Source organism: Berghia stephanieae, chromosome 2, assembly GCF_034508935.2.
Source record: "Berghia stephanieae isolate SIO BIC M18660-M18661 chromosome 2, UCSD_Bste_1.3, whole genome shotgun sequence".
NCBI lineage: Eukaryota > Metazoa > Mollusca > Gastropoda > Nudibranchia > Aeolidiidae > Berghia > Berghia stephanieae.
This window is the reverse complement of record NC_088361.1, coordinates 40620002-40636911: the sequence shown is the minus strand read 5'-3', so window position 1 is coordinate 40636911 and position 16910 is coordinate 40620002. Positions and strand designations below refer to the sequence as shown.

The window sequence follows — 16910 nt, the reverse complement described above, 5'->3', positions numbered from 1 at the left end:
TTTACAAGGAAAAAAATATCATCTTCCAACAAAACAATAACTATACATTTGACTGCTTCCCTCCCTGCCAAGGACTCTGGCCAGGGCTAGGACAAAACTAAGTAATTCCATTCCAAGACAAAGACAGATATAATGGACGGAAGACACAGCGTGACCTCCTGTCCATAATAATAATAATAATAATAATAATAATAACAATAATAATAATAATAACTACAACAACAATAACAACGACTTTCCCCTCCCTGGGCGATTATAGCCAGGCCTAGGCAAAACCAGTTGGTTTTCTTCGAGATCACATGGAAAGGACAAATGATACAACAGTGGGATAACCAGATAGTAAGAATATGAAGAATCCAAATTGGCACGTAACAGTGTTATACGGTATGATATGTTAATATTAAACCATTTTGAGATTCATGTACACATATCATTATTATGCTATAGTGGGAATTACTTTTAATTCCTAATTTTTCCTTTTTTTGTTTTTGTTTTTGTTTTTAAGGGCTTTACGGCGCTTGCAACACATTAAGGTCATATCAGCGCCAGTAAAAAGGAAGAAAATGGGATAGTAAAAAGTTCTAGAATTACAATTAAAGTACAAAAGAAAAGGTATGACAAAGGGGAATTGGTTCAAATAGGGAACAGATGTAGATTCCAAGAGCACACTGTCAAAGTACTTAGTTTGAGATCACCTAAAAGTCTCATCCAGACACAAGCACAGGTCCCAACTAAGAGGAATACACTCAAATGTTTATCAATCATATAATTATAATATAATATGTAAACTAAACATAATACAATGCATAACAGAGAGATGATTTACAAGGAAAAAAATATCATCTCCCAAAACTATAACTATACATTCGACTGTTTCCCTCCCAGCTAGGGTATCCGGCCAGGGCCTGGACAAAACCAAGTAATCTCATTCTAAGACAAAGATAGAAAGCATGTTGGAAAACAGATAGAAGACATTAAGTGCCTCCCTGCCCACTATGGGAGGTAAGGAACCCCACCCAGACTTGGCCTAAACAACTCTTTATATGATATGATAATCTACCCTAATATCTAGCCTAAGACTATCCACTACCCATGACTTTCAGTGAAACACAAGCAGAAAAAAACAAACCCTAGACTAAATGGGGACAATCCGATGTTGTTAACCGAGATATAGAGTCAAATGTTTGTTAAAAAAAAAGAAAAAAAAAAAAAGAAAGATAGTCTTAAAGAATCATATCCCACAAATACATTTAAGACATTTAAATTTAATTTCTCCCATTCACAAAAGTATAGATTAATCAAGTTTAAATTTACACATCGACAAAATTTATTGACTAAAGGAAAAAAAAAAGAAAAAAAAGCAATAATAAACACAAAACCAAAAAAAAAACACACACAAACAAAAGTATCTTTATTTCATTAAATTTTTTGTTTAAGAAGGGAATGAAGAAGTAAAAGGCATAAAAACAATTTTTAAAAGTATTATAGGTATAAAATCATTAAGTAATTGATAAAAATGTACATCAAATTTGTATAAAAGCAGATTTGTTAAAAATCTTTCCTAATTTCAAAATGACAAAAAATATACATCATAACTCTCAAAAGATAACATTTACAAGGGCAATGTTGATTTTGCTGATAACAGTCATATACTGTGCAAGTGATAGCATTAATTATTTCACATTCACTTTTAGTTCTATAATGACTTCAGATATGGAGCTTTCATATCAGTCTGAGTCCCATACCAAAAACTGTTTTGCATTTCATTCTTATCAAGCGGTATTTCAATTCTATACGTGATAAAACTGATATCGAAATACCGACTATTGTTTGCAAAGTAAGAGGCGTATCTCGACAATATATTTGAGATATCTCAGTATGATAATTATGTGAATGCAAAAGCCCAGGAGAAAATAGTCATGTATAATGGGATCAATAAATCACCAAGATAAAAAGAATAATGTACATGTTTCTGCTCGAAGCTCGAAGAAATAAATAACAATGTGATATTGAATGTAAGCTTCAATTTAATAAACGAAAACAGATATCTGTTTTCGTTTATTAACTTGAAACTTATATTCAATTTCACATTGTTATTTATTTCAAGATAAGGGTAAGGCAAGAGTTAAGTTTAACATTTTTCCCCAAACAAGTTGAACTTATGAATTTAATTTATGTGCTTGTAACCATATCAAGCACAGGGTGCAAGTAAAACAAATAAATACAAGCAGTAAAACATTATAAAAAGTTATAAATGCGAAAGTTAAGGTTGCTTAAAAGACTCAGATCATATAGGCACCTTAAAAGTATTAAAAGGGCGGGATTATAGAATAAGATAAAAGGTTAAAAATATATATAATCCGGCAGCAAGATAATCTTAATTTAAGATAAGAAAATGTTATTGCCTCGTTTGCCTGTTTGTTTTGTTCTTAAGGGTTTTACGGTGCTTGGAACACATTAAGGTCATATCAGCGCCAGTAAAAAGGAAGAAAATGGGATAGTAAAAAGTTCTAGAATTACAATTAAAGCACCAGAGAAAAGGTAAGACAAAGGGGAATTGGTTCAAATAGGGAACAGATGTAGATTCCAAGAGCACACTATCAAAGTACTTAGTCTGAGATCACCTAAAAGTCTCATCCAGACACAGGCACAGGTCCCCACTAAGAGGAATACACCCAAATGTTTACAAATAAAATATATATAATACATGATACAGTACATAACAGAGAGATGATTTACAAATAAAAAAAAAATATCATCTCCCAAAACTAACTATACATTTGACTGTTTCCCTCCCAGCCAGGGTATCGGCCAGAGCCAGGACAAAACCAAGTAATCTCATTCAAGACAAAGACAGAAAGCATGTTGGAAAACAGACATAGGGGGATAGAAGACAAAGTATGTACCTCCCTGCCCACAATGGGAGGTCAGGAACCCCACCCAGGTTATTGCCTCAAAATGAAACTATTTCGTTCACAAATAAAAAATACATATCAATAATTGCACATGAACAAAATGCAACAATATATAAATATAGCATATTTCATATCATACTTTGTAATGACAAAGAACAAAACAAAAGCAAAATTTAAAAATACGTCTCTCATAAAAAAATAGCTTAATACTCTTACTTCTTGTTCACACATATCAACCAGCCTAGTTAGCCTGAGTGTTAGCGTCACTGGTCAGAGAGAATACTGAACTACTAGAAGCTTTGGATTGTAAAAATCATATAGCCAAAAAAAAAGAATATATATAACAGCCTCAAACCGTGTAGAACTGTGAAATCACAGAGAGAATTATGATGAATTCATAGTGATTCATTTGAAATAATATATGGACAAAGATAACATGAGAAAAAGCATAAATTGACAAATTTTGAACATCCATCTCATAAAGAAAATAAGTAGGGCCATCAATCAAACAATCATGATTTCAAACAACTATTCCTCACAGTGCCAACTTTATCAATGAATAACTTATCACAAGTAATAGAAAATATGGAAAAGGGGCTATTAGGGCAGTATGTTTAATTCTTTATTCTACAACACACTTTTTTTAGGCGCCAGATTATGTTTATTTTCTGCCATCGCTTATTTTATCTCACATTCATCTGGATTTTACATTTAAAAAATACTCTTTCAATTGTTTTTATTGTTGGCTGAAGAAGGATTTAAACTCGAAAAGTTCCACTGTTATGTTTTTTTGGGGTATTTTATTAAATGCGGGGTTAAGCAGTTATAATCATTACTGTTCAATTAAAAAAATAATTTGAGCTTTCCAGAGTCTCTAGGGTATTTTAAAGACATAAATATTGCTCAAATACTTGATACCAGAGAACCCCTCCTCTCATCTAAACTAACATAAGATTTCATCTTTTTTTTGTTCCCAAACACCGTGCTACTAAATAGTACCATTTTCTTCACTTTTTCTTTTCAAACAACTATTTCAGATCTGACAACCAATAATGCCAGTAAAAAAGAATTGAAAACATCAGGATTTTGATTTTTAAAATCAGATTTTTTCCCAGGAAGTCAACATGATAAAAAACTATTATTAGTCTAATCTAGTTCACATAAATAATTCAAGGACTGCCTGTCCTTTCACCAAACCTATAGAAATATGCTATAAATAACAATTACAGACTATCACTAAGTCACATGTTTGACTGCGCAAAGAAATCAGGCAAAAGAAATCATTTTTAGTTTGTGAGGTTTATAGATTTGCTACATCTACAGACATTCCAGGGTATTTTACATTTTATTTGAAGTAATTACCTCGAATAGAAGCTGAGATATGGCGAACCAAAGTTAGTATACCCCAAAAAGTAGAAAATGCGTAGGACGATAAAAATGTGATTTACAACTTGCAACTGATTTTCTTGTGCCGGCACACATATTACATGTGTAAGCATAACAAAATCATCTTTTTAAAAATATCAAAGGAAAAACAAGTTTAGAAATTCTGTCAGGATTTATTAAATTTAAAAACCTAAAAAAATCTCAGGCAAATCCTGGGTAAAAATCGCTATTTTACTGTAATTTTAAAGAAATTTGCAGCCCAATGAGGATTAACTTTGCATCAATCCCACAAGGCACACGGGAATCCAAAGAGACTAACATTCAAATTGTGCCATTAATTTCTCTGTTAGCAAAATCATCTCCTTTACCATTTTCAGACACCATTCTTTCCTGTTCATCAAGCTCTGTTTCATTTTTGACTTTGGTAGATATTGAGCATTTAGGTCTGACTGGACCGTACTTTAGTGTCACGTATGGCTTCAAAAAGAAAAACAAGAAAATGAAATAGAACAATGTTATAACAGTGTTTATCAATTCTATGTATGGAAATACCATTAAAGAAATATTTTCCATTGTTATTCCTAATATAAAGGGACCAACCATAGCACCGCTTGATGCGGATATCATTGTAGCACTAGTAGCTTTTCCATCAAGCCTAAGAATATGAGTGTCAATCCAAGAAAAACTACCCCCAAATAATGGTGATTGACTCATGGCAAATATAGAGCTAGATACCCAAATCAGTGGATGTATATGATAATGACTAGAGATAACAAAAGCTGTCATTGAAATAACCATACCAACACAACTGATTAAAAGTAAAATACCAACATCCACTCGTCTCACAACAGGAACTGATATCAGTTTAGAGGCCGTTCCAATCCCCCAATACATTGAACTTATCAATGCCCCATTTTCTTTAGTCCATGATAGATGAGATACTACAAACATGGACAAAAACATATTAAATGAATCTTCAATCATTGTGTACATGAAAAGAAAAAAACAACCTATAGCTGTTAAAATCACATAAGCTTTGAGAGAGAGTCTCTCTGGCTCAATTTCTGCAGGTTTTTCACTTTCTTTTTTCTCACGTGTAGTTATGGAGCAATCTCTGAAACAATATATATAGAATGGGATTGAAAATATAATGCCGAACAATCCTGTAATCAAGTAAGCATAAAAAAGTTGTGATTTTGGTGCTTCATCAGAATTTGAACTAAAATTTGTTTGAATACCTTCTAAACCAACATTGTAAACAGCTTCTAAACCAACATTGTAAACAGTCTGGTTATTAAGTATGGATGATAAAGAAGAATTTATCGCACTATATATAAATTCACTGATATTATTTCTTTGGTGATCTTGTTCATGGCCTTCAGACTGATCCGTCTCATTCCATTTTGGAGCCAAAAAAGGTTCTGTGTATAAAGGACCAAAAACTCCCCCAAGAGAATAAGTAAAACTGAGGAATTGAAATGCTGAATCACTTTTGCCTCCCCACATGTGAAACTGTTCAGCTGTAATTGCTGAAATAAAAAATCAAAGATAATTAATTCATATAATGCTCATTTCAATTGTTAAATACAAGTTCATATATTATAATATCTTAAACATAATGATATAGTTAGAATGAAGTTGACGTCACTCTGGTCTTTCTTATTGTTTTTTTGCCATCCATGCTTATGAGTGATTCTCACTAAACTGTATAAACCAGACCATAAAAGTTCATGGTCACACATAATTTTGTGTGTTGATCCGTTATACTTCCGGATGGCAATGTTGTGAGTTTCTTAGCCAAACGCATACTATCTATATGCAGCCCAATTGCCTTACACATGACCCATAACATTTCATTTTGATTCATTGAAGTTTTGACGTTTTCCCCTCACTTTCTAGAATAAAACCTACCACATGCGACTGTTTGCAATCAGTCTAAAAAATGTATAAGAAATGTGGAAAATGATTAAAGAAGACAACCAAAAATTAGATGTATTCCTGTCTAGATGCCTGAGACGGATATAGAATACAAGATGACGGCACCGCAACAAAAATGTATTGTAAAGAGCAGGAATGAGGACAATAAATTAGGAAGTCCAAAGCAAGATATGGAAATCCATTAGCCACATACCAAGAATGAGTGCTTGATGGCAATGACATGGGCTCCAGTGGAGGGGGGAGAAGAAAATGTGACAGACCCAAAACTCTAATACTAAAAGCGTACTATAGAGAGAGAGAAAGAAATGTTGCAGGTTGGAGGACTTGGGGCTAGGCAATTAGCAGGGCATAATGGAAACAGCAGTTCAAGGCCTTCTTGTGACTAGGTAAGGTAAGGTAATCTAAAAATGCTGGATTAAAAAGTCTACTCCATAAGAGTGTTAGCTATTTTCGTACATCATAATAAAGGTACAAAAGTCAGGATATTTTCAGAATCCACTGGACTCATGGCTCATATGAACAAAGGTAATTGTTATTTCTTTGACAAAATAAAATGATAGTGTAATCAGTGGGGTCTATTTAGATTCAACGAAAATGGAACCGGACCATTGACAGTGACAAATCAATAGTCAAATTATCACATGACCAGCTAATCAAATTGAAACTTCCATATGATGTACCCGACATATTCAAAAACAACAGTTTTTCTACTTGCCACAAGAACTTTTAACATTTAATCATCTGATCAAGTGATATTTATGGCACATAAATCACTTGTAGCTTTTGTACTAAACTATATTTATATTTTACCATCACAATACATGCTTGATACCTCACAGACAACTTTCACTGAATAACATTGAAATTTCGCTTCTGATGATTTCCTAAGGTGGAAGAATTATTATAGTATCAATCGAGGTAACAGCTGTAGAACTGTTATATCAAAAAAGCCACCACCATGAAATCATATTTTTTTAAAAGGACCCAAAATTGATGGTTCCTCCCTGACCTCTTTTGTTGCTATGCATGGCAAGCTATTAACATGGATGCATTTTTATTAATATCTTATAGTCGGAGTCCTGGATTATTTAATCAACATACAGTGCTTACACCTTTGAAAATTACGTCAGGTATCTTATGCTTTATCAATTCTAGTCAAATGAACATTTCAATGGTTCTATGTTTACTCATAATAAATAATTTTGGAACAGTATTTTGTGTCTCTGTCATCGACCCGTAACAGTGAACTGACAAGTCATAGACAAATTAAACATTTGCCTTTCATCTGAAGCAATCAGCCCCACAGATTCGGAGCATCACTCACAATTTTAACATAGGGAATTGAAAAAAAATGAATAAGAGTAAGGTCCTTGATTAATGTGTCAAATTATTGTGGTAACTGCTAATTAATTATGGGCCTGACCAATTTTTCTATTTGGCATGTACTAAAGGTAGCTATGGAATAAAGGAATATTTACAAAGCCTTTTCATTAACAGGAAATAAACAGTCAAGGGGAGGGGTATGCTGAATGGAAATATTCTGATCGGTTAACGCTTAGTAACGCTCAAACCGTTAATTAAATTGCATCACCATTATCCTACTCACCAACAGTCACATACTAAGGATGACTGCGGGATGACAATGACATGGGGTTCAGAGGGGGAAAAGAAAAAATGGCAGATCCAAAACTACCTGCTGGTGTACTTTTTTTTAAAGAGAAAGAAAGCACTTCCATCACTCATAAATCTATTTCATCAATAATAATAAGGACACCATTTAATCATAATCAGATCTACCACTACCTCAACAATCAACAAAAAATCTTACCAGTTTCTGAGATGGAGCACTGTGATGCTGATGCCATGTGTGCCAGCAACATGGTAATGTATGAGGTACACAAGGGGGTTAAGCCAATAAAGATGGATGCTAGAGTCAGGGGGATGCATATCAGTACCACCTTGTGACCTAATCTGTAGAGAATCCAGGGGTGAATGAATTACATGCCAGATAAAAGTTGTCTTCTTTTGTTCGTTTATACCTTTTTCTATTAAAAAAAAAAGTTAATGCATTTTTAGTATGCTAAAATGTTAGTCTTTATAGCGATTGCACTATGATTAACATTACCCAAAAAATAAATAATAATATAACAATAATAAAACACCTGATTTGTATCTCACAAACACTCATTTCTGTGATGATGGGGACAAACATGACGATTTCTTGGAAACATTAATCAAATTCGTAATTTCCAGAACTTCAAAAATTTACAGAAAGAAAAACCACCCCCTGTATATTTAAAATACAGGAATTGAACTGTCTGATAATCGTTTCTGTGGGTTCGACATTGGTGATTGTAATGATGATGGAGTAGTGGTAATAAAATAGATTTTGGAAACATTTTAAGGCTAAAATCTCTTATAAAACCTGTATCTTGTCATTATTCAGCTTACTTATCGTAGAGAAAACCAGCCAATAGAGCTCCAACCATGTAACCAAAGCTATTAAAAGTGAAATAGGAGGAGGCCTTCTCTACATCAGTGCCTGAGATGGACTGGAGATCAAGAAAGGCGGGACCTTTTTGGGATGCTTGCATACCCTTTTGAGAATAAATAGAGAGAAACGCGTAATTAAACATTTATTTTCAAATGATGAATCGAAAAAAGAAAAGAAAAAAAAAATACTTCAGAACTCTTTTCACAGCAAGTATTAAGAAACTAATTACAAAATAGGTAAATAAAATAACATTACAAGATACCAATAACAAAAGATAGGTCCAGTCTTATAACATTCTAAATTCTAGTTGCTCCCATTTAATGGTGTTGAACTAATATGGTATTATTATTGTTGTAAGTCACTTGCCTTTGGATATGGAGGTCACACATTCAAACCCCCCCCCCCCCCCCCCAAAAAAAAACAAAACAAAAAAAAGATTTTTCTAGTAACCTTTATACTCAACTCTATTCGTTCGTCGGGGGTAACTTTGTTACCCAGGCAGAGATGTCAACTTTAAATTCGGCTCAAAGGAGTGTCAGACAACACTCATAGGAATTTCAATGCCGAAAGACGAATTTCCACACACAAGAAAAAGGAACTCGAATGGTATTTGGCATTGTGTTTACATATTGTATAGTTCTAAATAGATAACTGATTAAAATTATATTATAATACATATACACATTGCCAAATATAATCCCAAAGTTTCCTTATTTTAAATGAAGTACAGCGCCAAAACCTAATGGTAGAGATTGTAGTACTGGTGGTAGTGAGGATGATGTGGTGTTAGTGGTTGTAGTAATAGTGGTAGTGATGATGAAGATGTGATAATGGTGGTGGTGGTTGTAGTAGTAGTGGCCGTGATGATGATGTGGTGATGATGGTAGTTGCAGTACAAAATGGTAGTGATGATGATGTGGTAGTGATGGTTGTAGTAGTAGTGGTAGTGATGATGATGATGTGATGGTGGTTGTAGTAGTATTAGAGGTAGTGATGATGATGTGGTGATGGTGGTTGTAGTAGTAGTGGTAATGATGATGTGGTAGTGGTTGTAGTAGTTGTGGTAGTGATGATGATGTGGTAGTAGTGGTTGTAGTAGTAGTAGTTGCAGTGATGATGTGGTGGTGGTGGTTGCAGTAGTAGTGGTAATGATACTAACGAAAGAGTGAAAATGGAAAGGCTTCGTATGGGAACAAAACAGACAATGGACGTTTCGGGTACAAACCCTTCGTCAGCAAAACAATACACAAATAAACGTGGAAAACAAATAAAATATAATGAAAAATAACTTGTATCGTCTGTACTCAATGGTGGTTGCAGTATGAATGAAGTGTTAGCGTGGCGTGGGTAGAGGATAGGGTGCCCCAGGGGGGGGGGGGGGGGGGTGATCTAATTGATAAGCAAAGGTCAGCGTCAGGGAACAGAACTTTCCAGACTATAATGGAAGATAAAAGACATATTGGTAGTAGTAGTAGTAGTAGTAGTAGTAGTAGTAGTAGTAGTAGTAGTAGTAGTAGTAGTAGTAGTAGTAGTAGTAGTAGTTGTACTACTACTACTACTACTACTACTACTACTACTACTACCAATATGTCTTTTATCTTCCATTATAGTCTGGAAAGTTCTGTTCCCTGACGCTGACCTTTGCTTATCAATTAGATCACCCCCCCTGGGGCACCCTATCCTCTACCCACGCCACGCTAACACTTCATTCATACTGCAACCACCATTGAGTACAGACGATACAAGTTATTTTTCATTATATTTTATTTGTTTTCCACGTTTATTTGTGTATTGTTTTGCTGACGAAGGGTTTGTACCCGAAACGTCCATTGTCTGTTTTGTTCCCATACGAAGCCTTTCCATTTTCACTCTTTCGTTAGTATTTTACGATCACCGGCTTCAGGCAGCCCTTACCGTTTTCTACTTAGTGGTAATGATGATGTGGTGGAGGTGGTTGTAGTAGTAGTGAGTGGTAATGACGACGTAGTGGTGGTGGTGATGGTTGTAGTAGTAGTGGTAGTGATGATGTGATGCTGGTGATTGTAGTATTAGTGGTAGTGATGATGATGTGGTCGTGGTGGTGGTGGTGGTTGTAGTAGTAGTAGTGGTAATGATGATGTGGTGGTAGAGGTGGTTGTAGTAGTTGTGGTAGTGATGATGTGGTGGTGGTGGTGGTTGTAGTAGTGGTAGTGATGATGATGTGGTAGTGGTGGTTGTAGTAGTAGTGGTAATGATGATGTGGTGGTGGTGGTGGTGGTTGTAGTAGTTGTGGTAGTGATGATGATGTGGTAGTGGTGGTTGTAGTAGTAGTGGTAGTTGCAGTGATGATGATGTGGTAGTGATGGTTGCAGTAGTAGTGGTAGTGATAATGTGGTGGTGGTGGTGATTGTAGTAGTAGTGGTAATGATGATGTGGTGGAGGTGGTTGTGGTGGTAGTGATGATGTGGTGGTGGTGGTTGTAGTAGTAGTGGTAATGATGATGTGGTGGTGGTAGTTTTAGTAGTAGTGAGTGGTAATGACGATGTAGTGGTGGTGGTGGTGATGGTTGTAGTAGTAGTGGTAGTGATGATGTGATGCTGGTGGTTGTAGTAGTAGTGGTGGTGATGATGATGTGGTAGTGGTGGTGGTGGTTGTAGTAGTAGTAGTGGTAATGATGATGTGGTAGTGGTGGTGGTTATGGTAGTGGTGGTGGTTGTAGTAGTAATAGTGGTTATGATGATGTGGTGGTGGTGGTTGTAGTAGTTGTGGTAGTTGCAGTGACGATGATGTGGTGGTGGTGGTTGCAGTAGTAGCGATGACGATGTGGTTGTGGTGGGGTTGTAGTAGTGGTGGTAGTGATGATGATGTGGTGGTGGTGGTTGTAGTAGTAGTGGTAGTGATGATGATGTGGCGGTGTTGGTGTTGTAGTAGTGGTAGTGATAATGTGGTATCGTGGTTGTAGTAGTAGTGGTAGTGATGATGACGTGGTGGTGGTGGTTGTAGTAGTGATGATGATGTGGTGGTGGTGGTGGTTGTAATGGTGATGGTAGTTGTGGTAGTGGTAGTAATGATGATGATGTGGTGGTGGTGGTTGCAGTATATGTGGTGCGGATGATGATATGGTGGTGGTGGTTGAAGTAGTAGTGGTAGTGATGATGATGTGGTGGTGGTTGCACTAGTAGTGGTAGTGATGATGGTTGTAATACTAGTGGCAATGATGATGATGTGGTGGTTGGAAGGGGGGGGGGGGGTATCCTTGGAACAAATTGACCTCACCGAAATTTGACGGAAGTTGCCCGGAGCCCGGAATTTTTTGCTCCAGACCGGAGTTTTTTCCGGTGAAACCGGAGTTTTGGCATCACTGCCCAGGCCTTTTTAAAAAAATGCCTTTAAGAAAACTTATAATTCGAATTTTTCTCTGAAATTTTCATTAATCTTCAAAAATTCACTTTTACAAAGGTTTCTGCTCAAATGGTTACAAAAAAATTGCATAACATAGTGACGATTGGCGATTTCGCAACATGTCCCTCTTTTTCTAAATGGGGATACTTTATGCCGCCACTTTCCAAAGAGAGAATTAAAAAAAAAACCGTATATCGATTCGTACATCGGGGGTAACTTATTTAGCCCAATGCGAAACCGCTATTGAGTACCTACCAACTGCAATGTGAGAAGTTTTTTTATGCTTTCCTGTTTGCTCCTATGTGAATTTAAGGCTTGGAAAAAAATTATAAGTACTATATAGCACACTAGTAGCGAATATTTTTTAACAAACTCGTAGTATTGACAACCAACGTCTTTCTTCTTGTTTGGCTGATATAACGAACTACTGATACATAGGTATTTTAACAATACATTTTTTTCTGCCTACAGCAGCTCTTCACTACATCCGTGTTCTACGGAATTAATGCAATGCATTTATGTAAAATAATCAACAACATCCACCAGCCAGGTTAAATATACCAATACACAAAACTGTTTGTAACCTTTAACATTTATTATAGTCTGATTTGATATAATTTACTGAGAACTTATCACTAACGTCTAAAAATAATAACAAAGAGATGAGTGACGTCAACTTCGTTCCTTCAATATCTGAGCCCTGAAAATGATTGTGCCCACAGAATTGTCAACGTGGGATGACTTTGCATTGTCATTATGAACACGAGACAAAGTCACCCCAGTTGCTGGTACATGAAAATATAAATTTACCGTAATGATGATGATGAGGGAAGGGGGGGGGGGGGGTATAATGCTGATTGTTGATGAAGATAATGGTGGTATGACGTTGACGATAGCACATACTGTTTTTATCACTGAGGGTCTAATTTTTCCACATCGTGCACACCGCCCGCTTTGTTAAGTGTCCACCGCACGAAACCTTTTTGCATGACACGCATTTTACGGTCGTTTTGCAGTCTTTTTACCCCGCAAGCATAAGTGACATCGGTCACGTCTACTTAGAGTTTGAGGATATGAAGCTGATGTCTCCAATGGTTCTCCCTCGTGTCCGAGAGCTCTGTTAATTGTCTTTTGAGAGGTTTATCTCACATCTCCGCCTTTCTATAATTTATTGTGGTGTGGCCAACTCCTTTGCCACAGCATTATTGAAGCTCCAACGATTCGCCTTAGATACTACCGTACCGTTCGTGTACAACGGTCTCGGTTGCAACGAGAGCTCGGCTACAACGGGGAACTTGAAAATCCCCATTCTACGACCTATGTAATTCATATAAATCATGCATATATATATATATATATATATATATATATATATATATATATATATATATATATATATATAATATTAATAGTTATTACAACGAGGATGTGAGTTGCAAGTTTACTCAATTGAGAAAAACTACGCTATGTGACGTCTGACATGGTGGCGAGTTTGGAATGGGTTGAAAGTAGTACGGAGCGGTCCCAAGCATGTTTAGGACCGCCGGTTCTACGGTCCCTGGGAAATGTGAACCGCAAGGACCGGTTCGAACCGGTTCTTTTTCGACATTGGCCATTCACAAGGATCGTGGGACCGTCAATGAACCGGTTCTTTTTCGACATTGGCCACTCACAAGGCGTCCTTGGGACCGTCATACGATAGGAACCGGTCCTGCAGTTGATGGCTGTAGAACCGCTAAGTGTAAGTGAGAGCGGAGAAGGCGTGTTGCCTCAAAACATGAAAATAGTGCTATAACACTATCCATTAAGCGTGTGTTTGTGTGTGTGTGTGTGTGTGTGTGTGTGTGTGTGTGCGTGTGGGTGGGTGGGTGTCTGCGAAGATTGATGGAGCGGGTCGGGTCAATGTTAGGGAGTGAAAGGAAAAGGGATTGTTAATATTTTGTGTCTGTGACATGCTGGACCAAAAGTATGGGAAGTGGGAAGAGTTTGTTTTCATTTTTTAAAATTATTTATTTTCTTTTTTTTTTTTTTTGGGGGGGGGGGGGGGGGTTGTTGTTGTCTCCATTCCTTTTATTTTCTTTTCGTGCGGCTATGTGGTCTTGTGGTATGACACTCGCTTTCGGATCGGAAGGTCCTGGGTTCGAGCCTCGCTCGGCGCCTAGTTTAGTCCTTGAAAGACTCTTTACTCACATCCTATCACCGTACTCAGGTGTAAAATGAGTACCTGGTCGCACAACATTGTTGTCTCTGTCGGAAAAAAATTGTAACATCGCCTAACAGGCGTCATGTCTCGTTCTACATGTTACGTGTTGCTATTAGTCAGGGACCCGTTGTAAAGCGCTTTGAACACATTTAGTGGATATTGCGCTATATAAAAGCTCACTTTTTTTGTTTCTTTTTTAATAAAAAAAATTCTATCTTTGGATAGGACGCTGTCTATCCCAAAGTACTTTTCGCCAGATCTAACAAACCCAGCTACCCATTCACTGCTGAATAGACAGAGATCAGAAGAAAAAAAAGCTCGACTGCACCCGGGATCAATCTCTGGCCCCTTGCGTGTAAAGAGAGTGCTCTATCAACTGAGCTATCGGGCCCCCTAAATAATCTAATGGTGATTTTTAAAAATACAGACGTTATAATTGTTATTTTTTGAAGAAAGCTATAGTATGTGAAACTTGTCTCATTTGATTAGTTAAAACACCAAACGAAATAAAAACATAATTGTATCATCAAATGACAACAATGCGATAGATAGGAGTGGTGGTGACAACAGATAGCCAAAAGAAAAAAATCGGACCAGCTAGGTTCGAAACACACACACAAACACACGCATACACACATCTTATAGTAGTCACATTCATTTAAGAATAACCCATTAGAGAAGAGGGGTGATGTCAAAATAGATCATTGTCATTGCGATCATTAGTGTGTAGTAAATTAGGAAATTTACCCCGAGTAATGGAATCGTCCAAGGCGTCTCGCGGCCCCTCTTACCCCACCCCACACACGAGGGCGTATTGCAAGAGGGGGTTGGTGCGATTAATTAAGTGGGATGGGTGGTTAGGCGAACGACCTAGGCAAAAGAACGGAGAAAATGACCGAGAAAAGACAGTAAAGACTGGGACCGTTCAAATAGAAAGATAAGAAGTGAACCGCCAACGGTTTGTACTTGGGACCGGTCCTCCGGTCCCAGCTAATGAACCGTGGGACCGTTTCTTGGGACCGGTCCTCAGCGCGGCACTAGTGGAAAGGAGGATGTTAGTCGGTGCATTGTTCCAACCTACCTTCTGTTCTAAAGTTCTGGCCCCGCGGTTTTGTTTTTTTTTTTGCAAAGCTTGCGACTGCAAAATTAGAGAAAATTTTCTGATTTGAATTGCAACCGCAAAATCTGCAAGTTTTGCAAATTTTTGGCAAATTCTTTGATTCTTTTAATTTTAATTTTTGCGAAATTTGCGTTGAAGATTACTGGAGTGGTTCCCCTTGGTCTAACTACTAACATAAGCTTCATGGTAACGGCGGGCATTCGGAACATTTTCATGTTCCTGGTGCGATTGTGTTCCTGGTGGCGTTGTTCCTGGTCGAAATTGGAGCGATTGTTCCGGTCGAAGCGAGTTTCGTATCAGTCATGTCCTAAGTAGTACGGCGCATAGATAACACAGGTACGGCTGTCGTACTCGTGTTTGTGGTACCAACCACAGACAGACGAGAGGTTCAGACTGGAGGGAGGGACGTAGGCTGGTTTGCGCGCGCTCTCTCTCTCTCTACACACACACACACAGTAACAGTAACATGACCAGGAACTTGTTCCTGGTGTTGGTTCCTGGTAAATGTTTCTGGTTGAGCTATGTTCCTGGTGTTACTGTTCTCGAAAACCAAAACCCGTGCGGCACTACTTTATGGGGTGCCACGACTGAAGGATGTCCCAGAAGATGAAATTCGACGTTACACCAAAGAACTAGGACGAGTTGCCCTTAGGAACAATCAAACACGAGCATTAAACTTGCAGCTTTTTTTTTTTTTTTTGGGGGGGGGGGGATTCTTGCCAGGAAACTGTGCCTTCCGTCACAGGTTGTGCACACCGTTACACTGTATAATATATGTTTTCAACCATCAGCTCTGCTGTTGTCGAAAGGAGTTTTTCTTTGTACAATATGATTTTAAGTGATAGAAGGAGAAGTTTGGGCCAGGCAACCCTGAAAGCTTTGATTTTTCTTTATTATAACAATTTAATTGACAGCAATTTTTTATTGTAATTTTGTTTTCCCAACTATTTCCAAATCTGCATAATTTCTGGCAACATTATTTGCCGTTTTTTGTCCCATAATTTTGAGTTTGAAATTGCGTAATTCCGTGGAGGATATTTTATTACATGAGTTGCGTGTAGTTTGTTGTTAAGTGTGATACAACATAATTAGAAACCTGCAATTTTTTTTTGCAAAATTTACTTATTTTCTTATTCAAAATTCATCATTTACTTTGCAAAATTAAAAAAAAATATTTCTTGCAAAACCGCAGGGTCAGGAAGTTAGGGAGGAGGGGGGTAAGGGAGAGTAATGGAGGGTGGGTTTTTAAAATTTCCTTCAGTATTGCTTCTCTTCAAATATATCTACAACGTGGATTTTTTAGCTAGTCCCACTATCCCCGTCCGTTGAGTTCCACTTTGGTAGGTGTTGTGGATCTGTGAGGCGCCAATTCAGGCCCATTCAGTGATTGGGTGGCTGGGTCGGTTAGATCTGGTGGAAATACTTTGCGATAGACTGGCGTCCATACCAAAGGATAGCAAGCAATTGCTATTG

General features: G+C 37.1%; 1 protein-coding gene across 1 annotated transcript in view; it reads right to left on the bottom strand.

The window, feature by feature from the left end:
* Nucleotides 1–470: 470 nt before the first annotated feature.
* The window catches only part of LOC144964877 (sodium-dependent glucose transporter 1A-like), a 27596-nt gene continuing 11156 nt past the window's right edge, over nt 471–16910 (bottom strand). Inside the window, exons 3-5 of the mRNA XM_078899606.1 lie at nt 8691–8836; nt 8068–8210; nt 471–5830 (exon numbers count right to left, since the gene is read on the bottom strand). Of these exons, the coding sequence (XP_078755732.1) occupies nt 4623–5830; nt 8068–8210; nt 8691–8836 (1497 nt within the window). The 3' untranslated portion in view covers nt 471–4622. The remainder of the gene's footprint in view (nt 5831–8067; nt 8211–8690; nt 8837–16910) is intronic.